Genomic DNA, 24,500 nt, shown 5'->3' on the forward strand with positions numbered 1-24,500 from the left:
TCATGCTTTGAAAAGTGGAATAAAATTCTAAATAATTTGCATGTAATTTTTTCAAACCGTTAAGTACAAAGTGATTGAACATGGATCCTGCCAGTTACGGTAGTCCCCCTTTTTAGAGTTTAAAAAGCTTAATATGTGTGCTTTCTTCCACATTCTAAATCTCAAAGTACTTTAGACATAACAAATGGATTTACAAACTATATATAGGTTCACTTACTTTATCACTGAAGTGCAGCTACCTCAAAGATTGAACATAGCAGCTGTTTAACAACCTAGAGAAACATCACATGTCAGTTGAGAGCAAGAGCCGAAGATCAACGTATGAAACGAAGCTGCAAAAGGGGCTTGAGGCATTTGAGCAAATTGTACTCTAGTAGAGTTAATTTGTCTGGGATACTGAGGATAAACCACCAGAACTTAACAAAAGGTGCCCACAGGACCTGTGCATCACCTTCATCTGATCTGAAAGATAGCACTTGATTCACTTCTAGAGGTGGGTCCAACATGAGGAAGACTCACTAGAATCTCTTTGTGTAGATCTCTCTTGCAGAAACCGACTGTAATTGTAATTTAGGAGTGGGCAATCATAGAACGAGGCAAGAAGAGCTAGTAGAGAAAAATTAACTTCTAATAAGATTAGTTCCTATGGAGCTGGTTGTTGCATGGGAGGATGTTTCATGAAGCATGAAGAAATTAATTCACCACCATTTTGGATTTCTTGATATTTTGATGGCATGGTTAATGACAGTCCCTCTAGAGCATAAGAGGGTGGGGAGAGTTACAGAAGCTATGAAGTAGCATTTGTTAAACCTGTGTTCTAGGAGCTAAATTGTAATGATAACAGTTTTTATCATGTGTAAGGGTTTCTTTGACCTTCCTTTTTTCCTTATGGAAAAGTTTTGAGAAGCTTATGCTGAGACAGTTATGATGCTGCATGAAACTTTCAGCATAATTTGTCCTGAAGAATAGGTTGTCTTGTCTAATCACGTGGTTCTAGACAAAACCGAAGTATTCATATTCTGTCTCATAAATCTTAAACTCCTCTTGAGACTTCGCACAACTCTGTGAAAACTACTTTTAAGTTTTTTGGTAACCCTATGATGAGATATGTAGGGAAAATGCTTTTCTGCTCCATAGGTTATCTCATGTAAAACATGAAAGTCCATTGTTGTGAGCTGAATGAATTGACAGATGTAGTTTAACTTCTTGCTTGAAGAGGCATATCTGTGTTTGGTTACTCTGTTTTCATGATCTAGGTGATCTGTTGAATGTCATGCTTCCAAATACCCAGATAGCAGAAATGGAAAGAATACCTTTCAGTACTTTCATATGCATAAGAAAATGTTGCCATTTTCTCAGGGTTTTTTTATTTTATTGTTCATTAATGCTGTCTAGGTTTTTGCATGGGTGATCTTGCTAAGAGGGCTCAGAGGTTCCAGCTAATGCGTAGTCCAGATGAGTACTCATGATAAGGTTGGGAAGGCTGCTCTTCCCCTTGCTGAAAACCACTCAAAAATCCTCACCTAACAAAAGAGTCTATTGTCATGGATAGTAAATAATGTGAGGTTTGGCTGCTTTCCTGCTGCCACACAAGGTTGTTGTTATCTAACCTAATTTATGTCTTCCAGTCAGCTTTCAGCTCCATTCTTCATCCCAAATGTAGAAATACATAGATACTCTGAACAATGAGCTAGCTATTATAAAAATTAATTTGCTGCTTGAGACAGCTTCTCTGGTTAGCTGTACTATGTATAAAGTTACTAATTGTTGGCTACACAAGTATTTTTTTTTTAAATCCACAGTTCCCCCAACTTACCGGAAAAACATGAAAATTGAACTTGCAGTTTTCCCTTGTACTTGTGTAAACCTGAACAAGAGAATTGACAGTTCCCTACTGAATACATTCAGTGTCTCACCTTACAAAGAGTTATTGATGACCTAATGTAGATAATATAGTCTTGAAGCCTTGTGAAGAAATGATGTATTCGAGATGACATCCTTTCAGGAGACAGTTTCCATTGCAGAATTATATAGTGGAATGGAGGTAAAATTGAGTGGGATATATAAATTTGGTGAATAAAAGATGAAAGGTTGTAATGAAAAGACAATGAAAAAAGTGTCTGCTGTGAAAGCAGTAAGACTGTGGGTGATACTAAACTTTTCCAACTGGCTGTTCTTGGCTGCATTGTACTTGACATCTGTACCCATCAAGCACTAAGCAAGAGTCTTGGTTTTATCAGGAAGATGAAAATTCCTAAAAAGTTTTCTTGTGGAGAACAGAAGGCAAACTGTGGTATTTCTGAAGAATTCTCTGGTTAGCCTTTGACTGAAGTGTACCCTTCCTGCTTTGATGTCTGTTGTAGACCTGGATTCTACATGAACAGGCTTGTGTTTGTGTGTCAGGATTGCCATACCTGTGGAAATCTTGCTGTGCAGAACTGGTGTGAGCTTTTAATTATATCAGATTTAAGAAAATCATAATTTTGTAAGGATAAAGGTACAAGAGTATAAAACAATAACAGTGATTATTGACTTTGTGTTTTGCAGCAAGTGCATTTCATTAGATGCTCTTGAGGTTCTGTCTAACCTACAAAGACAGCAATCCAACTTTTCTTAGACCAGAAGTTTTTCCTTTTACTTTTTCTAAATATGTTTTTCAATTTACTTTTTTTAAGTATTGTTACTAAATCCTTTGAGAGCAACTGCTCAGGGCAGTTTTTTCTGTCTCTACTCAGATTGGGGGAATGTCCTCTTCCTTGTTCATCTTTTTATTCCCTGTAATTTAGGTGTTGGGGTACTGCATGATACTGTAAAGGATAAGGTAATTTTTTTCCAGCCTTACTTATTTAAGATTACATGATTGACATTTTATTGCATGCATGTATGAGGTTGATTTTTTTGGTTTTGCTGTCTTTTAAATCTCAGAAATAGACTTTACTAGCTTAACAATTTAAATGTCTTGATTATTCATAATTTATGTTCCCTGTAAGATTCATTGTGTTTTGCTTCCTACAAGCTTTTTATACGTGAGACACTTTTTTTTTTAACGGGAAAAGTTTGGTGATGCATTTGAGAGTGGATGCATTTGAGAGTGGGTCCCTGCTACAGCATCAACACACTAAGACGTGTTGTGAAGGAGGAGCTCCAAGGAGAGTATCATGCCTGTAAATGCTTTTATTTTGTTGAATCAGTTCTGAATTATTCTAAACTACATATCATGACAAGCAGTCTGCTTAGCTGCCTATTTTTGGGTTACTGAAACCTAGGTTCTTCCTCTACTTTTATTCTTCCATGAGGCGGATTTGGCTGGCATCTAAAATTATGTATTCGAAAGATGGCAGAGAACATCACTGTGTGGTTTCAACATGGGTCTGTTTGGTATCTGATGAAAAATAATGTGGTTGCTCAGAAAGAGAATGAAATTCAGTTAGCAGAGATTGTGAGCACGGATAAGTAACTTAGAAGATGAGGAGTGAGTCTTTGCAATTAATTTTTTAAGTTGCTAGAAAAAATTAGCATGCATTCTGTTGTGATTGGGCTGCTTTGGTATGTAGATAAATGCTGGTGGTATTTGTTCTAATGCCAATGTTGGCAATATATGACAAAGTCTGAGGTTTCTCCTTTTGTCTTGAATTTTGGTTGACATCAGCTCCTTCTATTAGCAGTGTTATATCTGATAAAGGTCACCTCTTTGAATGGCACTGAGTGTTTTTGAGAGCAATACAACAATTTTATCTGACCTGCCCAGTTTTAGCAAATGTTTTTACAAGCATTGCACCGTGACCATGAAACATCTGGCTGAAGTTCAATTCAAATGTCACTAGTTCTAACTGAAAAGTTTCTGAAATGTCTGTCCTGTTAGAGAAATTCTGTGTTCTCCTCTTTCCTGTTGCTATGGGTTGTCTTGGTATGGCACTGCTGCAGCTGCAGCCTGAAAGGTTTGGGAAAAAGAGGAGGAAGTCACATGGGGAAGCTGCTCAACTTTCTACACTCAGAGGCCATACTCTTTTCTTTCTCAGTTTTTCTGCTAGATGGATTCTCGCCTTTGAAACACACAGGAGTGTAGAGCTTGAATGTTTGTGTAGCTTTATACTGCAATAGCTCTGTCTTCTGTCTGATCTCTAGAAAGGAGGGAAAACTTTCTGGTAAGACTTCTAAACTCTTAGGATTGTTTCTTTATGGTAAGAAGGTTTGTCTTGTATCATTGTCTTTCTCATTAAGGCATCTCAAGTTCAGAATGTTAAACTTGTTCAGATGTTATATTTATTAATTACACATTTTAACTTCCCTTGGGGACACAGAGTCCAATATTTGAAGCATCTGATCCACTTTCTCATTAGATACGTTGAACTTCTCAGGAAAATTTTAGGTACTAGCATCAGAAAGATGAGATATCTTTCTAACGTAAAGCTACTGGTTACAAATTGTTATCTGAGATGAATAGTAGTAGTGTAATGAGAAAATTCTTTTTTAAAGGAGTTCATTAAAACATTGAAAAAAACGTTGCTCTGACCAGCAGATCGCTGTCAGGAAGGTTTTCCACAGGGTGTTCCATGTCTTTGGTCACAACCAGCTGCTTTTTTTTTGTCCTAGAGACAAAATATTCCTTGCATTTGGAGGTACTAATGCTATTAATAACTATACCACATTTATCTCCCAGGTTGTGGGTCAGAATTTACTCAGAAATGTTGCAAAGTAGATGAATAGTTTTCCTGGGAGGCTTGCTCTCACATATACACTGCTTCTAAGCTTCCTACAGACCTTTGTCTGGAAGACTTGTTATTGTAAGACCTCTTGCTTTGCCAGTTTGGAACCTCACAAAGTACTTTATGTCTTCCTTTGTATTTGGTGAAATAACATTTTGTTTTTAAAGAAATAGCTGAGCTGCTTTAGCATTTTGGTGCCAGGGCAAAGAAGCAGCATGCAGTTTGTCTGTCTGTATTATTTCTAGGAGTGTGTTTTGAAGTTTGAGAGGTTAAGTTTAATATTTCTTCACTTGTTGAATGTGAACATTCAAAACACCTAATACAACCAGATAGCTCTGCCCAGATAGATGTGTGCATCCAAGGCAAAAAAATCCAAACAAACTTAATTCTTGCCCATGAGGGAAATGTTAATCTTCAGAACACTTTTGACCTACACTTTTTTTCCTGGAACATAAACACACAGTATTGACTGACAAAAATCAAACCCTAAACTTTTTAATCTTTGCCTGTTCTTAGGGGGGCTTACTCTGTTTCCTTGGGGATAATCTTAGGATTGGTGTCTTTCACTTCATGTTTGGATTTGCCAGTTGAGGGATACAGGGCAGAATTTCTGGGTTTTGCTCAAAGCAGTCTAAAAAATTTACTTATAAGTCATTGAGATGTGGTTTTGTATACAACCAATCTTAACATTTCAGTGCCACCCACAGAAAAGGTGCTGTCCTTTACTTTGTCACTGGTGTAACATTTCTTGAGTATTTAGTAGAGAGCCATTCTATTGAAGTATGGAAGAGGTGCTTTAGAGACATGAGATCAAGACTTGCATTGATAAAGCTGGTGATATACACTGCGACAGACAGATAAGGGCTACGCTGCAAAGAGATAGGTGCAGCTGGGGACTGTTCATCTGAAGAAAACAGAGGAAGAAAAATCTTACTTAACAGAGGCATCATCTGTGTACATCCTGGCTCCAAAGTAAGTTAAGCAAGTCAAGTAAACTGTATTAAAAGCCTTTCCATCTGAAGCAGTAATCTTGTATAGTCTGAGAAGTTTGGGGAGTTGCTTGTTTGTATTGGTGACATCGTGGAGATGGGGACTTCAGTCAATCTCTAAAAGTTCTGATCTTGTAATCGTAAAATGTTCCAGGGCACATGAAGAGTAGCTGAAGCGTGTTCATATCTCAGCCTTGTTTCCTTCTTGTCTTAAGAAAAATCAAGGTCAGCAAGAGGGAACATTGATTCCAATCCTTCACGATTTACTGAAATGCCAGATTTGCTTTAGGCAAAATAGTGTCCTCTGCAGCACATGTATTCCTTGCTTCACATTATTTAACTACATGAGCTCAAATAGTAGTTTATTAAAAAATAAGAAATTAGGAGTTGAAGGTGCTAGCTTTTCAAACTTTTTACTCTCTTGCTAATTCCTAAAATTGAGAGAATGAGTGCTGAAGTCTTGAGAGACAGGAATACAGTAATCCAAAGCAGTTTGTTTAGTTCCCTCTCTGTAAATTATACTTTTTTTTTCATATGCATGCTTCTACATCTAAAACATATTTAGATAAGCTTATTTGCTTGTATGTCTAGCCTATTTATAGTGTTGTTTATTTAATAATAAACCATTTTTAAATGACGTACTTGTGCTAGTTGAATGATAATCAAGATTCTGTTAAAAAAAGGCTTTTGCAAATATTAGTAAATTATTTTACAGAAAAGAAATGCAGCATTACCCATTTTGTAATAAAATCCCAATTTAAATAAATATAAGCCAAGTTGCTTGCATAGATTGCACTTTTTTAGGGTATGCTTCTGGATAGCTGACAAGTGCCAGATATTTGTGTAAAGTGTATCAATCAATGAGAAAGGACTTTATTTCTAAAAAAAAGTAACTAAAAATAAATGTTGCAAGTACGGGGCTAGATTAAGCTGATTTATGTAAATAGAAATATCTTACTTCCAAATTGTAACTTATTACTTCTGCTGTAGTCCAAATTGTGAGAACAGGACTTGTTCTACCAGCTTTTTCCGTTGTTATCCAGAGCATCCTGCATCTGAACATCAGAAGTGGCACCCTTTATTTTTGCAAGCAGACAGAAGACTCAAAATGTACCTCAGATAAGATAATGAGGAGTAACCTTTGGCTCATCCTTGGCACTACACAACCATTCTTGAATGTGTCAGCAGATTGCATGAAGTGGTAAAAAAGCAGCTTTATACCTGATCTGCAGAGGCTCGTGGGAGATCTCTAGTAATGGCCTCTACCTCTCTTTGCCTCAGAGTAGGACTGTCTGATACATGTTTGATTTGTGGTTCTGGTCTGGGAACTACCTTATACAGGTTCTTTCCCTACAGGCAGAATTTACTCCTGGTAAGGTGGTTTCATATAGTGTTCTTGATTGGGCCCCACTTGATTTATTTGTTTTCGAGCTGTGAGAAATGTGGGTCCTGAGAAAGAGGTTATGACTTTTACTCTCCATGAGTAAGGATAGAGGTTTTGTATGCAGATTTCAGCTCAGCAGAGTACTAATTGTGTGAATTTTTTTTTTTTTCAGTTGTAGTAACACATCTTTTTCTAAGGTAAATTTCCTGGATATTTACAGTTTAGTTCTTGTTTGTTAGAAAGAACATTATGACTTTAGACTTTTTTAAGGAAATACATGAAATTACTTGAAAGGTAAGAGTTCTCTTCAGTGATGAGAGTTCCTATGCATGTGCTTATTTTCCCTGTTTTGAATAATCAGATGACCTATAGTTAACTGCAATTGAGTGCTGTTCATTCAGTTAGTAGATCCATCAGTTCTCTAGAATGAGACAGAGCTCTGGAGCTGTACGAGCTTGTTCTGTAGTACTTAAGATAGTTGGGGAATACTTGACCATGGTACTTCATCATCAGAGCAGAATGACAACTGTGCTTTACAGAGGTGGTTTTCAATTTTAAGGTTGTTTCACCAGGCCTTTTTTGTTAACTACTTTTTATTCCAAATTGTCAAGGGTCATGTAATCCCAGAAATCTATAGATGAGTGACTAACTTTGAAAGTGCTTGGGTTTTTTTTTCTTGAAATTGTAGACATGGATTATTTTTTTTAATATATTTGTCTTGTACACCAAGGAGAGGATATACTGTAGGACAATATCTATATGCTGCTTATTTCAAGCGGCAGTTTATTTAAAGTGTGCAAGTATTCTTGATCAGAGGCTCTTAAAATACGGTCGATTTTGGGACCAAGCTGGTGCTTCTCCAGAGTAATGTTCCATGCATCTGGTCAGATACAATTTTGGAGTTTTGATTGTATGTGCTGCTGGTTAGTCCAGTTCCAAAGTGATGTCTGTCTTTCACCACCTGTCTAGTAAAGCTCATTTGTTTGGTTTGGTGTGATAAAACTTCAAATCTTAACTTTTCTGCTGTAGATGATAGTTTTGAGAATTTTTGTACAATACCCATCCTAAAGCATCTATCCATAAAATATCCATCAGTAGGATGGATATTCAGACTAGTTAGTCTGCAAATTCCTCAGAGGGAGGAATTCCTTTCAGAGGGAGAACATGAATACTCTAGAGGCTCTCCAGATCCATGTGGCAGATTACAGAGGCAATTAATTTTTAAAAATTTATTTTGTTTGTCTGATTTAGAATGCAAAGAGTTATTTGGATAAACCCAACTGTTGTACCTTTTTCTCCTGTTGCACTATCGGTCTGATATGGTTTGGAGCTGGCTCCCTGCCAAGTCTCCAAACCTTGCCACAAGAAGTACCCCCCCCCCAAACCAAGGGAGAAGAGGGGAAAAAAAACCAAAAGAACCTAAAACGAGAGAGAGACAAAGCAATATATATAAATATATTTACACTTATATTACAGTTATGTACAGTTGAAATATATATACAATTTCACAGGGCAAAGGGAAAGGGGAGGGAAGAACAAAAACCAAAATAAAATATATATATATATATATATATATATATGTCCTGATCAATAGCCCAAGGTCTATCAACTAAAAGAATTAGCAAAGAATATCTTACTACTCTCCTTGGGACAATGGAGAGTCACGCTGGAGTGACTGCCGGCAGCCTCCGCCTCCCAAGGTCGACAAGGCCTTACCAGGCCTCGCCCCCCAACCCGGCAGACTCAACAGCAGGGAGACCTGCATCTCCAAAGCCACCAGAAGGAAAGAGAGCGAAGGCCTTTTCTCCCTTCTTCTTATACCCTGGCTTACGTAAAAATCGTAGGGAATACCGGGTAAATCTGGGCACTTCCTTGGTTACAAGCTGGTCACCAAGGAAGGCCTAGACCAAACTACCACATGGTCACAGTGACAAATATCCTCTGACCAGAAACCTAAGATAACAGGTGTAAGTCAGTGCTTGGCAGTTGTGTATGTTTTGTAAGTTCAGAGCCTTTAAAATAACATGAGGGCTGTGTTCCAGCTTGAGTCTGGTAATGTGTTTAGTGTGCTCATTATGAGGGGATGCTTGTGGGTTCCGAGTCTGTTGGGGAAGAGCTTGGGACTGAAGTACAGTCAGATCCATGTTACCAGTCCGAACAGTCGCCGTACATCGTCTCCTCAACCATGTCCCATCACTGTCTTAGTCAGTTGTTATGGCCCTAAACCACCATCAACAAACACTAAAAATTCAGTAATATGGTCAGTAGCAGTTCAGCACTTGAGCTAAGTCAGCCCTGTTTTGTCTAGCAGGGAAGAACTGACTAGAGGGACCACTTTGATGACATCTCCTGGTATGGGATTTAACCACCTCATGTGAATCTCTTTATCCATTTAATAAACTTTCTATATGAAAACAAGCTATTTACGAATTTCATTATTTATTTTTAGTGTTGTTTCTGAACTTTCCTTAGAATCCAGAAGAAAATTTTTATAAAATATTGATATTTTTATTTTAAAACTTCTAATTTGTATTTGTTAGCCATTTGTATTTTAATAAAATGTCTGTGTTCATATATATCTGCAGACATACATACATACATGAAGTGCATAGATATGTATGCATATACACATGTGCACACATATATATAACATCTGTAGAGCTAATTTCTATACAATTATCATAGAATGGCTTGGGTTGGAAGGGACCTTAAAGATTATCCAGATTCAACCCCTCTGCCCTAGGCAGGGACACCTTTCACTAAACCAGGTTGCTCAGAGCTCCATCCAACAATTAGTCATTGCTGTTAGTCATTGTTATAATGTTCTTAGAAAAAGAAGATGCCTCAGAGCAGATAATGTCTGGTCTTATTAAAGACTCAGTCACAAATTTTATGTGCTTGTCTTGTGTATTAATTGTATTAAATATTAGTAATGCCAAAAATTAGTCACAGACATACTGATGCTGAAAATTTCCAAGTGAAGCACACTTTACAATGACAAGTGTATGCTGAAGGTACACAAGGCAAGTGATTCCCACACATCAGAAAAAAGAGTGCTTCTTAGTTAAGACTTGTGTTCTCACTGCCAGGTCTGATTGCATGGCTCAGATGAGTTTGAGCACTGGCTGCAAGGCAGAGCTTGAACCCAAAACTAAAAGATGGGGAACATCCTGCCTTCCCTTGCTTACAGTAGCTATTTTGTCTTGTTCACATCAGATACCGTGCAGTTAGCTCTTCACTTTGTGCCAGCTGTTGACCGCGCAGGGAAGCAGCTAGATTTGGGGGGTTAGTTTACTGCCAGATTAGAAAAGAGGTGAGTAGTTTTGGCTGATCAGTGAGTTGAATTTGGTTTACCATGTGCTCATGTGAGTTGTAGCGTACACACTAGACCAGGAATAGGGGAGAGGGTTGCATATGTATCATTAAGATGAGAAAGTGTTTGTTAAGCACAGATGTCACGCCATCTTTTAGTTTAAAAAGCAACATATCTCCAAGAAAGAAGAACAAGGTTATTTCATGTCTGCTTACACTGTGAGCTTTAGGTAGAGGTGATCCACTACCATTAGTGGTCCAACAGCTGCAGTCTTCCATTCCTCCAGAGCTCTGTCTGGCACTTGCTGTTCATCTCCTATCTGTGCTATCTACACTGAGGCGTCATCTTATGAATCCTCAAAAGCAGAGTAGTGCCAACCTGGGACATTCCAGTTTTGGATAGTTCATTCAGATTCTTTGTTATGATCAGAAGTATTTTGCTTAATAAATTTCCTTCCATTTCCTTTTTGCCATGTTCATGTCTCCTAAATCTTGTTAAAAGACAGCTTCTTTTTCTCCAGGACGTCTTAATGAAAATGTTTAGTAATAGTATTGTGGGGATCCACCCTGGAGGTATTCTGTCAACCCCTTCATTCAGTCCAGTGTCCCTCATCAGCAGGTGTTGTCATCTGTTCTTCACTCAGTTCCTCACTCACTTTTCTGTTCTTCTGCTGGCACTGGAGTCCAGAGTTGGTTTTTGTAATTAGATCCACTGTAATGTTCTCATTAATTGCTAAACAGAAGTTAATACAGCAAAAGCTCTTTTCATTTCAGTTACTTAATGGGGGAAAAAAAAATCTCATCATGTACAAGAATATCCAGTCTTGTGCTGGGCTGTTTTTTTTTTCGTTGACCCCTGCATGTGTATATATAAGAACCTATTCTTTTCTCATACAGTCCATGTTAACATAAGTTCTAGGGAAAATGTTGTCACATCCAAATCCTGCTACGTCTGTTTCAGTTTCCTTTTACCTTTTTAATAGACTGCATGAGTCAAAATCATAAAACCCACTATTGATTGAACGGATGGACAGTTTGGATGGTTAGGAAGGAAATCACATACACACAACCTCTCTCCCTTTAGTTTATATCCAGTGCTGCTGTCAGGAAAGAATGTGACCAAACATCTCATGTTTTTAATGGAATTGAGTGTAAGTTTTCAAAAACTGTTTGTATGCTAAAGCATAAAGGCTGCAATTTAGATGTACTTTTATTTCACCTCTTTTGGTTTATCTGAAGTAGTTATTTCAGGTGTGCAGTTTATTTCAGCCTATTTGACACAGACCAGCACTGTGTTTTAACTAGGCTTTGTGATGCACAAGCAGAACAGACTTCAGTGTACATCAGCATTGCCATGAGGTGAGGGGTACACACATTATGAGTATTTAGTGTAACATGAATCCACACTTTGTGAGCTCTTGTCATTCAGGAATGTCTGCCTTCAGAATCTGATGGTGAATAGAAGTTGTGTGTGATGGCAACTGCCCTGGTTTTACTAAGGAATATGTGAGGTGTGTAAAACACAACACACTACTAGTTTCTTGCCTTGAAATCATTGTAGCATGGATAGAATTTGGATATATAAACATCCACAAAGTTGAGCTGTGCCCTTTTTTTGAAAATAGAAATTGCTGCATATAAGAGACATGATGGAAGATGTGTACAGTCTATACAGTCTTCCAGCAGTAGATTGAGACCAGTGGCACTTCCCCGAAAAATAAATTACCCGAAATTTGCAGCACATTCATATTCAATTTCATCACAGCAGATGCTCATTAGTATGTTGTTATTAATTGGTATTCACTTTAGGTTTTGTTTAAAATGAAGATAATAATTAGGTTTTAATTACTGCATCTTTCTAAGGGGGGGAGGGGAGGAAATGCCTCTCAAAGCACTGAAGTATTTCCTGTATGCTTTGCTCCGTTACATCTAAGCCTTGAAAGAGTCCCTGAGATGCATTTGCTGCCAAGAGACTTCTTTTCTGTTTCCTTTTATTTCTTTCCTGTTTTTTAAAGTATTAAGAACTAGTTCTAAAGGATTTGGTTGATGGACATACTGAATCATATCACAGTTGTAAGAGCCACTGTTCTTTCTAATCAAAATTATCAAAAAGGCTTTTCACTAAAGTAACTCTCTCAAGCAGCTGATTAATGAAGTGGTGCCACTGTTTTGTATTATAATTAAGTGAAGTAATACAAATAACTTCTATAGCCTGTAGAAATTATCTCTTTTACAAAGCACTCTATTAGAGTTAGCAAACTAAAAGGGGGATTTTTGGGTGGGTTTTATTTAATTTCTTATTGCCTTCATCATCCTTAAAACCATAGGTAACACAACAGAAAACAAAAAATACACCACAGAGAGGGCTTGAAGAAATGAGAGAGAGTTGGATGCAGAAGAAAGCAAAAGGGCAGAAAAAATAAGAATGGAGAAAAGATTTAAAGGCTTAGCAGAGTGGTGGGACTGTAGAGAAACACAAAAAATTGCCAAATGCCAAAGAGTAAAGATTCAACGTACTGTAGAGGAACATGAATAATCTAAAGAGTGTTGAAAAAGCATTGACCACCACATATTTGGTTAATACAGGAATTCACAGCGAAGTGAAGTTTTATGCTGATAGATAATGATAGGGCAAGGGGGAATGATTTTAAACTAAAAGAGGGTATATTTAGATTAGGCGTTCAGAGGAAATTTTTTACTGAAAAGGTGATGAGGCACCTGGAGTGGGTTTCCCAGAGATGCTGTGGATGCCCCATCCCTGAAAGTATTCAAGGCTAGGTTGGATGGGGCTTTGAGCAGCCTGGTCTAGTGGAAGGTGTCACTGTCCTTCCAGGGGTTGAAATTAGATGACCTTTAAGCTAAGGGCGTTTAGTTTTCTGGCCTGTCTAAATGTACAGTTTCAAGATACAGAGGTTTTAAATGCTGTGTTTGGTAGAATAGCACTGCATTTAGGTAAGTAAAACAACAGAATTAGAATCATTAGTTTAGTCTTCTTTTACCTTGCTGTTGTGAATTTCCATCAGCTTTTCCTTCTGTTTATTTTTCTCTCTTTCCTTGCCCAATTCCTTACATTACCTGGTAAGGTAGGAACCTGATTTCCTTTCTTACCTGATTTGTCTAGGTTGCCATGCTGCCCTTAGCTACTGAAAGGATTTTAAAGGCTGGTGTGTTAGCCACTCAGGGGCCCTGTTTACAGGATGGAGGACAGTGAGGAATCTCAACTGAAGTTCATTGGGATGTAATCTAAAACAGCCAGCACTGAGGAGGAGCCTTCTAATTTCAACATCTAAATGCAGTTGCCTCCAACCTTTCTTATATAACAGAAAAGCTGATGAGAGATTGTGCGTTGTAAGTTCTTAAATCTCTCCAGGTCCCCTTACTTTCAGAGTTGAGCTTTGCCATTTCTAAAAAAGAGGAGGGAAGGTGGACACTGACCATTTTTTTCACTCTCTCTGTGCCAATTCTCACATCGTGCCAGAAGAGTTACAGAAGGGTCTGCTTCCTCTGGAAGAATCCCTTACTCACTGACTACAGTTATGGACTGAGAGAGCTAGGACCATTCCTCCCTTGAAATTTTACTTTGATGTGGCAGAGATGTGCTGAGCCAGAGAGGAGTGAGGCCACAGTAGGACCTTGCTCCAGAGCTGAGTTTTTAAGTATTTGTGAGACAAGAGAAGAGATGGTGCTAACCTTCAGTCCAGTGTCTTGTTCAAACATCTGCGGGGACAAGACAAATGCCAGGCTACTCCTTGTACTCAAGCAGGATGGATTTAGCCATGTGTGGAGGCACGGCTGTCCTTCAGGAACTCCTGTGAAGTCTCTCTCCTATTGTATGCCCTGGTGGCCATTTCTTAGTAGCTAGGCAAGATAATTTTCTTTTCATGACGGTTCGTTTTGTACCCTAGTTTTGTGCTTAGTCATGGGAGAATTTGCTTTTCTGGTGTTTATAATTCACCAGTTCTGTTAAGAAGATACCATTGGCTTCCTGTTACATAATCTGTGTAATATTAAATTCTTCCTGGGAGGGCAGTTGGAAGTTTGCCTCAGTTGGAGTTGGCTTCATGATGCTACAGGAAGCAGTTCTACTACCATATTAAACCTAGATTTAAATTAATATTTTGTTGGCTAAGCACAATGGGGTTTTTTTTATTCTATTATTTTTATATTAGAAGCTTAATTTTTCTGTCAAAGGAGTGAATAACTATGTGAATGCATACTATATATCTTTTGATCCTTCACCTGTTTATTGCAGTTTTAAATGCAATTTAGCAAAATGTTTGGTTGCATGAAAAGAACAAAATATTATTTCTGTGAGTGGAAGCTCTCAGAGAAACAGATGTACCTGCAGACGTTAGTTCTTAATGAAATAAAGAAATTAAACATCATGGAGTAAATAAGGACTTCAAAATAGAGTTTTATTTTCATGTGCTCACCATTAAATCTTTCATGGGAAGAAAGAACACATAAATGAAGATAAAAATTTAGTTCTTCATTAGTTTAGTAATGTTAGCGGTGTCAGTTTTTCTTTACACAAAAAAATGACCATTAAAGCTAAAATATTATTTGTATTTGAAGTTTTAGAGGTTGGGGTTTTTTTCCCATTTTTAAACCTACAGGTTACCAGAAATTGAGGAAATAAAAGAAGTGGTGATACAAGCAGTTCCTAAAGTCCTTTTAAATTTAAGGTGTCTCATCCTTGTATTCGTAAGTGTGCTGTGATATTTATACTTAATTGCATGAAAATCTTAAAAACATTTTGGCTTCTGCCAATTATTAATTATAAGATGCAGGAAGGTAAAGGGAAGGAGATACTAGCACATTATCAGTAAAAAAAAGTGTGTGTGATATATATATATCTATGTGTGCATGTATACATTTTTACATACTGATTTTTGTACTTTCTTTATCCATTTAAGCAGTGACTTTCAATTAGCCTGCCTACTAATATCAGGTCACTAAACTCCATAGCTGATGCTTTATTCTTTCGTGTGAGTTGTCATTCGTTTGCTTCAGTTGGCTGGCAAAGGTTGTTGTATATCCATTACCAGCAACACAGCACTTTGCATTTCTGAATTGACAAGCAGCTATATTGACCTAGCGCTTATTATGGGTCAACAGCTGCGTTAACCGACGGAAGGACTGAGGGGCAATTAAAATGAATTGGCAAAAATATATCTTCCTAATTTACTCCAATTTGTTATTTATGCTAACATTGTATGGCTTCTATGGTGACACTAAACAGAATGGACCCAATAATGGCAATTAACATAAAAATATAATGGCTAATCAAATTGACAGCAACTGTTTCTCATCATCTCGACACACAATACATTATCAAAACAAACTATTATGAAGGAGGTAATTTCAGTGTTCTATTCAACCTGCTTCATGTGTGCAGTCAGGGAGATGTGTACCAGCAATTACAGCTGAATCTAAAAAACTAAACAAATAACTTAATCGCTGTCGTCCTCCTTTTTTCTTCTTCAGGAAGCAGTAATCAGGATTTACTAAAAATAACTGGTGTATAATAGTATAATGATGATGCATATCGTAGAATAGCTAATAAGGAATAAAATATGCTTCTGTGTGTCTTTTTTTAAAATAGGTTCACATGAAGTGGAAAAAAACTATACTGTTAAAATATATAAAAAATAATTAAGCAGTAGTAACAGTTGTCAAATGTCTCAACATGAGTTGCTTAATAGTCATAGATACTTTATTACATGTCAATAGAAGTGTAAAATTAGCTGAATGTAGTAACAAAACTTGGCTTGATTGGGTAGAATACTGAAAAGCTAAGTTAAAGCAGAACTCCAATAAGTAGAAATAGTTTACTGGTTGCTTTTCCACTATATTTTCAGGATCATTCCTTGTGGTATACTGAGTCACAATTTTACATTGGTCTAACCGTGTTCTTCGTTGATTTTGTAGTTCATCAAGAAAACCTTTGAGAGTTTGTATGTATCTACCTCTGTACCGAATGTATTAAAATAGACAGTACTGCCAAATTTCATGCTGTTACAATTATCTCAATAAGGCTTTTTGTAGCAAACAACTCTTCAAGCCATTTTTGGCCAATATTTAAACTCCAGTATCTTAAGCAGCAGGGACCGGAATGTGGTTTTTATTGAACAAGAGTGCAAGAAGAAGAACTTGAAAGGGTTTAGTTGTAGTGTGGTCAAGATGCATCTCATGTCTATTTGAGCAATTTCTAGTGCACAGAATGGCGACAGTGATACGAACTCACACAGGAGTGTACTTTTGAACTGGAGGAATAGCACAGTGGCCTGACATAAGTGACACTGAGAGCATTTCATTGAATATCATATTCCATTTGTACACATCTGCAGATTTTTGAACTAAATATGTGATTACTGACATGCAGTAGCCTTCACAGATGTGTAGAGCAAGGTGATGACGTAGGTGTAAAGGTATATATGCACATGTTCTTATTTGAATGACATGTTCCCAATTTATGTAACCACAGCTTGGTGGGGGGTGGGAAGGGTATACAGCCAAACACCTGTATTCACTAAAAGATATACATTCTTCTTTTTTTTTTTTTATTCATTACATTGTACAATATACTAAAGCACTGAAGTTATTCCTTTGTCCCATCGTTCTTATGAATTTTATTTTCTTGCTAAGGCATCATTGTGATACATGCAGCTATAAGAATGGATAAATGCAATTTAAGTTTCTGTAAGAATTTGTAAGTTTAGTTGACTTATTATAAATGCTTGGTGTAAATTGTGTGGAAAAGTGTAGAGATGTAGTAATGACACTTTGTAGCATAATAATTCCAAAAGTTGACATGAATGCAATGTATAAACTGTGGGAGAGAAAAAAAAAAGGCATAAATAATCTTTTCATAGTGGATTTAGAAATGGGTGCAAGAGACACCCTTTTGAGTTGGGTTTTTAATTGCTATCTTCTTACATTACAGTATTCTGATAAGGCCCTGTACACTCAGCTCTGCTTCTACCGATTCATTTTTGATGTGGACTATGCAATGGATAAGGTGATTACTGAAGAAGAGAAAGGTATGTTTAAATTTTACATTAGTTAACTATAGTTTAGTAGCAACTTGCATGCTAGACACTCAACCTACTCTGCTCTTCAAATCTGAACTACAAGGCTGTAATCTAAAACTGAAAATAGATGAAATTATGAATTTAGGAATCCCCTGTAAGAAGAATGTGTTTGGTTGGATGGAGTTAACCAATTTAAGAATATACTATATGCCCCCGTTCTTCTTTGGAAGTGACTGCACTTCGAAAAAAGTACCTTTCTTGCATATTACACCGTTAGAGAAAACTCTTTACTTGAAGTTTGAAAGACATGTTAACTTCAGTAAATAGATTAATTAAAATGTATGTGTACAAAATTAAAATTTACATTCAACTATTAATATCGAAGAGGTACTTTTTATCAGAGAGAAAATGATGGCACAAGAAAAGCAGTAGACAATGCTAATTGTCTGCAAACCACTCTTAAATATACAAGTTAAGCTGATCTTAGGAAGATTTTCTTTTTCTTTTCCCATTTACCATCACATTTCTGAACTAAAGTATTTCTGAACTGTAATGGGTCAGTGGATTTTGTGCACCTAAGTGGTTTTCAAGCTGACAGAAGAATATTTCTGAAGGTAGGCTGATGCTTGGAATTCTGAATAAAGACGTGTTTGGGTCCCACCATTGAAGCGTGTTGTCCACAGGAGACATTTACTCTGTAGTTCTGGAGGTGGCTGTGAGGAAAAGGTGCTACTGTGGGAGAGCTGCTCTGCTCTAACAGTCATCCCCACCCATGCCCTGCATCACCAGTTAGGCTGCTGGGTGGTGGAAAGACATTAAACAAAACTCGGTCTTTCTGAATGTTATTTTGATAAACCTTATGTGAAAATCAAAATAGTGTAACCTCCTAGCTAAAAACTACTCACGTAAGCAAAGAGCCTGCTTTTGTCCTGTTCAACTTAGGTTTGAAGGTCATCTCAGTGGCCATCTCAGTCTAATACAACTTTATAGAGGTACTGAAGGAATGTTGCATAGTGGCTGATACTGCTACCTAAAACCAAAGTAGTATTTTGTGTGTAGATCTCTTGCCTAATATGAGGTCATAAGAGTAGAAGAGGCTTCATGGATGATCGCATCCAGTCCCCTCTTACAATAGACCACTGCATTTTTAAGGACTGGAAAAAACTGCAGGTTTCTGGCACTGAGTTTTGAAACCTGTGTTGGATTCTTCCCCTTTTGCTGCTATTCCCAAACGTGTTTCAGACTCTCGATCTGCGATGACTGAAAATTCATTGTAATTTTCATGTTCTAACTTGTTTGTGGCTGGTTTATGTCCATTCACTAAATGTTTATTTATTTTCCTTTCCTGATGTCCTCTACTGTGCTTTTGGAAACAGTGGTAATATTTCTATTTTGTTTTAAACTAAGGCAGAGATGTTCTTGGCTTTCTTTAGGAAGAACTGGTCTCTGCTGTATGATTCTTCCTCTTTGCACCTTTGTGTGCAGTCTTCTCTAGGAATTAATATTTTGAGAATGAGAAACTAGAAATTACATGGTATTTTAGATGCTATCTATCCAGTGTCTTGTACACTGGGACTGTACATTTACTGGAATTACATCTGCTGATGTTTTCTTGAGCCACCTATGCCCTGTTCACAGCTGTTCATGTGATTAACTTGCAGTGTAATGATGATAAAAATCTTGATGTTTGAGAGTTTTTTTTTTTCCTCATGTCATTTTGGAATCATGAGTTCATTCATATCTCAGGTTCCTGGCATTTGTTTTACTTAATTTTCCTGGTTCCATTAATTTTGGGCTGCTTAATCTCATTGTAGTATTACACTTCAAGGTTAATTAATTCTCTGTGAAAAATGGTATGGTGGCTTCTGCATTCACATATTTTACCACCTTCTGCTTTAATGGGAAAATGTTTCTTGGACCCTCACTGCTGAGTTCAATAAAATTAGTTTTCAGAGTAATTCTCAAGGAATTGTAAGAACTCTGCTAGGACTTTCTTCTTTTGGACAGTTAACCTTTCAGCATGGTATATTTTTCTCTTTTTCGTAGCTGTTTGAAAATTATTGTATTACCTTCTTCAGCTAGCCAGTGATTTCAGTCTTGGTGCTGCAGCAGGTGTTAAGGCCAGATAAGTTATATCTCTTAGTTTTCCTTTGAAAATTGATCGTCTTCAAAGAGATTAACTGGGTGGGTATGGTAAACCTGTGTATAACTCTGTCCCAGTTTTCAGATATCATTTGGGAGGAAGACATCTTTCTCAATACATGCAGAATTCGAGAATAATTGCCTGTGGCTATAAGGGGGCATTTTTTGTTTTATAGATACCAGTGTTCTGTTTTCTAGTAACATATGTTACTGATTTGATACACTTAATGTTAAACTGTGTAGGATTGAAATAATTTTCATGTACCATTTTTGTTGTAGGTCTGAAATGGAAATCTAGTCAACTCCCCTTTATAACATGAGGCTAGTGTTTATTTTCCCTTTGGAAGACAAAGTATTTTGTTTTCATGCCATCATTCACAAGCCGTTTTTTCTTTGATCTGTGATCAGCATCCTTGCCTTTATCAAAAATGGTGGCAAAATTTTAATGTAGGTTTTGGTATGCATCTTTGGTATTTCCAGTCTCCTTTTTGCTTTCTATGTGACTAAACTACTGATTTACTTAGTTTTGATTTTGGTTTGGAGATGTTTTTTGCTTTGTTTCAGGTCACTGTTTCTCAAAGCCCAAATTGCATGGACTTTTGATGTTTCTACTCTTATTTCCATTTTTCCTGAATTTTTGAAGACCAGTTCTTCTTCTTTTTTGTAGGTTCTGTTTATTCCTAATAGCAGCTTTAGTTGTTATTTGTCTTGGAGTATTCTTCTATAAAAACAAAAATGTTTTGATTGCTAGGGAGTGAAGATGTGTAAATGTGTTTTCCACCATAATTTGAAAGAATTCATGTCTTCTCTCATTCTGAACCTTGAGATTTCACTCCTACTTCACTTGCATTTTCTGTACTTGACTCTTCAAAATACATAACCTTAATTACAGTACAGGTTTTGTTTGTTCAGCTATTTTTATTGAAGGTCCATACTATTGATTGAAATGGAATCTAAAATAATAATTGTGAAATCAGTGGGAGTTCGAAAAGGTATCCAAGCTGCTTCCTTTCCCTGCTAGAGGATCAATACTACAGCCTACTTTTTAAAGATGGGCTAAATTTAAATATCCTCTTGTGATGCAGGTTCTACAACTTGTCAAGTTTTTCAACCAATTTCTTATGGTGCTTCACTGTGCTTATAGAGAACTGCTCTTGGTACAAAGGTGAATTTTTCTTGAGGTGAATTTTGCTTTCCAAAACTTATTCTGTACACAATGGATAGTAGATTATTCTCTTAAGAGACTTTTACATATTTAAAACCTGTATGCTATGTTCTAAGTCTCTTTCAACTACTAATCTGAATTTTTGGGGGGAACAGCCACAAGAGTTTTCCACTTCTCTGCATGTTTGGGGTTTTTTCTGCTTTTTCTTTTACAGACTTTCAGTAGGTCAGGTCTACTAGAGAGGAGTACAACAGGGGGATTAATTACCTGTTTTGCAACATTTCTTCTGTTTATTTATACTGGTGTGGTGTTTATGATGCTTGCAACTACATCGTTCATTCATATTTCGTTTGGGATGCCAAAACCCCAAATTTAACATACCAATAGTACCAGAAGGGCTATTTGTTCTGAATTATTTTTTTAATCAGAGAAGGGAAAAATTGCCCTATTGTGACTAGCAACATACTCAACATGTTTTTGGCACTTTCTGACACTTAGTTTTACCAAGCTAGGTTGTGGGTTTAGTCAGACATTGCTACTTAGGTGAACAGGCAGAGCAGTAAGAAGCAGGAGGAGCAGCAAAGTAGGAGCATGCTCTGTTCATATGTATGAAAAAGGATAGGTGAACTGTCAGTGATTTTGAACACGTGATGCATAAATAATACAGGAGTATGCTCACTCTACATGCCTTAACTTCAGCAATGGAAACCCATGTGTTTTTATGGCTGTGTCATCAGGAGACCAAAATAATACCATTATTCCATTCAAATATTGGTTTTGTTTAAATATTCAAAGGTATTACTGTTTTCATTTTGCTTCTACAGTAAGATGAAAACCTTTAAAAGCAAAGAGAAATGGAGCCCCCGTGAAGTCAGTACAACTACTCTGCCTCTCACAGATGTCTCTGGTTCAGTTTCCCCACCTGGCATCAAATAGAAGATAAAGATGCTGCAGTCTCCTTGCTCACAGTGACTGCAGCATTATTCCAAAAGCATCAGTATCACTGAGGTTGTTTATGGTGCTGCAATCTTTTTGGAGAAGTAGGATCCTGGTCATAGGATTTTTTCTGTTCCATACTGTAGATAGACGCTGAAAGTTACCACCTTTCCACTGTCCCATTTCTCATAGAGGGAAGATCACAAATATTTGCAGGGCATTTAAGTATTTCAGGGGTAGAAACTGCAAAGATTCTTTCCCAGAATATTTTCAGCTATTGAGCCCATGGTTGTTCGATTCCGAAAAGTCACAGCATATCCTGTTAATGGGTAAGCAGAAGAAAGTGAGGATGGGAGGAAGATAACTTTGGGAAAAGGAGTGAAATATTCCTGTGTATTAGGAAGACCTACATCTTTGAAGTATATGCCACTTTGTGGAAATAGAATGTAATTGTTTTGATCACATACTTAGAGGCTGCAGTTTTGTAAAGCCAAATGCATATTCAGATGATGTTTTCACACTTTTATTACAGCTTTGTGCGTGTGCCTCGCTCCACCTTTTCATGCAGACATCAAAAATCCCTAGTTTACTTTATGGATGAATAAACTGAAAAATTATGTTGGGAAAAAAGAAACTCTTCTAGGCTGTTGACATAAAAAAAATTCAGCTCTGAATATTTGTGTGAATCCTATCATTTCAGTGTTGAGTGTTTTTCCCCAGTATGTTCATAACTTCATGTGTCAAGTAGCAGGTTGAAGTGACTTTTTTTTATTTTTTTTAATGGAAGACTTTTTTGTAAGTCGAACAAATTGCCACATTTTTATCAATATATACAGACGGAAGACTACAGCAAAGTACTTGTTGCAATAAATAAGAAAGGGGATATAGTTATCTACATGTGCCTTTGACAGGGGAAGATAAGGAGAAATCATGCAAATGACCTAGGTGCATATGCGTGTGTGGATTTATTTTTAAGATGGTAACAGCTGAAACCTGACATGCCTCTTTTCAGAGAGTACAGTTCGATGAACAAAGCATTTCTGATTGCGTCATGTCTCCAGGCACTATTGCTATGACTTCAGTTCACTATAGTGATCTTTACAGCCAAGCAAACAAATGCTCCTCTGCACATTTGCTGTCAAGTACTTTGTCTTCCAATCATGTTGTTTTGAAGAGACTGTAAAATAATAATTTTCAAGAATTTAATCTTTGAGTCTTTCTTCAAAAGCACTTTTTCATTTTTCCTTAATGTGTTGTTTTGAAGAGGAAGACTTCTGAACATTTTTTTTAAATGAGTCAACATGTCTTGAGTATTTTTACATCTCCATAACTTTTTTTGAAAGCAAAAACTACTGAAAATTATTTGCAATAGGGTTTTTGACCATTTTGAAGTACTGATATGGACAGTTAGCTGTTCTTTAAATCTTACATTGTCCTCCCATAATGATCATGCCTTTTCTTTATTGCCACTTAGACATTTTTAAGATCTTCAGTGTAACTTTTTCCCCCTTCTATTTCTGTTTGTGTGGTCTTTTTATTGAATGTACAAAATCTAAGTAAACCCCAATACACTGTACATTTCTATAACCTTTTCTCTGAGCACAAAAGTTCATGGCCTGGGGCACCTCTCTTGGAATTATAGAATCATAGAATCAGCTGGGTTGGAAGGGACCTCTGAGATCATTAAGTCCAACCCTTGATCCACTCCCACCATGGTTACCAGACCATGGCACTAAGAGCCACATCCAGTCTCATCTTAAAAACCTCCAGGGACGGAGAATCAAGCACTTCACTGGGCAGCCCATTCCAACGTCTGATTACCCTCTCTGTAAAGAATTTCTTCCTAATGTCTAACTTAGCTGTGCCACCCCTGGCACAGCTTAAGGCCATGCCCTCTTGTCTTACTGAGAGCTGCCTGGGAGAAGAGACCGATGCCCACCTGGCTCCAACCTCCTTTGAGGTAGTTGTAGAGAGTGATGAGGTCTCCCCTGAGCCTCTTCTTCTCCAGAATTTCTCTGAATTGAAATTATGATTTTTTTTTTCTTACTTTCTCTGCTTGTGAATGAAATAAATAGAAATAATGAGTTATAATGTGTCTACAGCGTGGAAAATGAGTGGCATGAGAGGAGTGCATTTACTGTGGCTCTTACTGCTAATAAAATGGTTTTGATTAATTAAGACTTTTCCCTTGCACATTGTATTAATGTTGCAAATGGGATGAAGTAGTGGCTTAGCTAATTTCTCACTCCTCATAAATTGGAATGGTTATTTGACCTCTTTAAATAATTATCCTACTGCTCCTCATAGGGGAGTTTTTTGTATGTGGAAAAAAGTGAACAGAAATATCTTCTCATTTGCACTTCAGGATTTTTTCATACTTAAATATATACATCCCTACCAGCTTGTTATATATAACCTGTGCAATGATGTAGTCTATCTGATGTCATCTGCCTCCTTTATCCATACTCTTATGAGTCTCTCTAAACAAAAAATATTTCTAAAGCAGTTTTTTCTTCACTGTTTCTTTTCTATCTAAACGCTGACATTTTTTCTTATAGAGACCTTTGTCTTTCTGGTTTCATCTCTTTAGTAAAGTTTGGGGTTGTTTTTCTGATGGGAGTCAGTTCTATTGTTGTTCACTGCAAGTCAGAAGTGACAATGCTTTAGTGACTACTGCTCCTCACAGCAGTAGGCTCTTTTCTCTAGTGGAAAGTGCAAGTCTAGCATGTTTTTCCTTTTAGAAAAGGAAGTTTGATGTATCTGACTGTACTAAAAAAAAAATCAAAATTTAGATACCAAAATTCTGACATCAGTGCTGTTTTTTAATAGAAA

The 24,500-nt window shown here is 37.0% G+C and overlaps 1 protein-coding gene across 2 annotated transcripts in view; it reads left to right on the forward strand.

Annotated features, from left to right (window-relative positions):
• The window catches only part of POLA1 (DNA polymerase alpha 1, catalytic subunit), a 193,260-nt gene that overhangs the window by 131,582 nt on the left and 37,178 nt on the right, over window positions 1-24,500 (forward strand). For both annotated transcript variants that reach the window (XM_027688900.1, XM_027688901.1), the window contains exon 36: window positions 17,338-17,434. In XM_027688900.1, coding sequence (XP_027544701.1) covers window positions 17,338-17,434 — 97 coding nt within the window. The remainder of the gene's footprint in view (window positions 1-17,337; window positions 17,435-24,500) is intronic.

Source organism: Neopelma chrysocephalum, unplaced genomic scaffold, assembly GCF_003984885.1.
Source record: "Neopelma chrysocephalum unplaced genomic scaffold, ASM398488v2 Primary Assembly neopelma1_76, whole genome shotgun sequence".
NCBI lineage: Eukaryota > Metazoa > Chordata > Aves > Passeriformes > Pipridae > Neopelma > Neopelma chrysocephalum.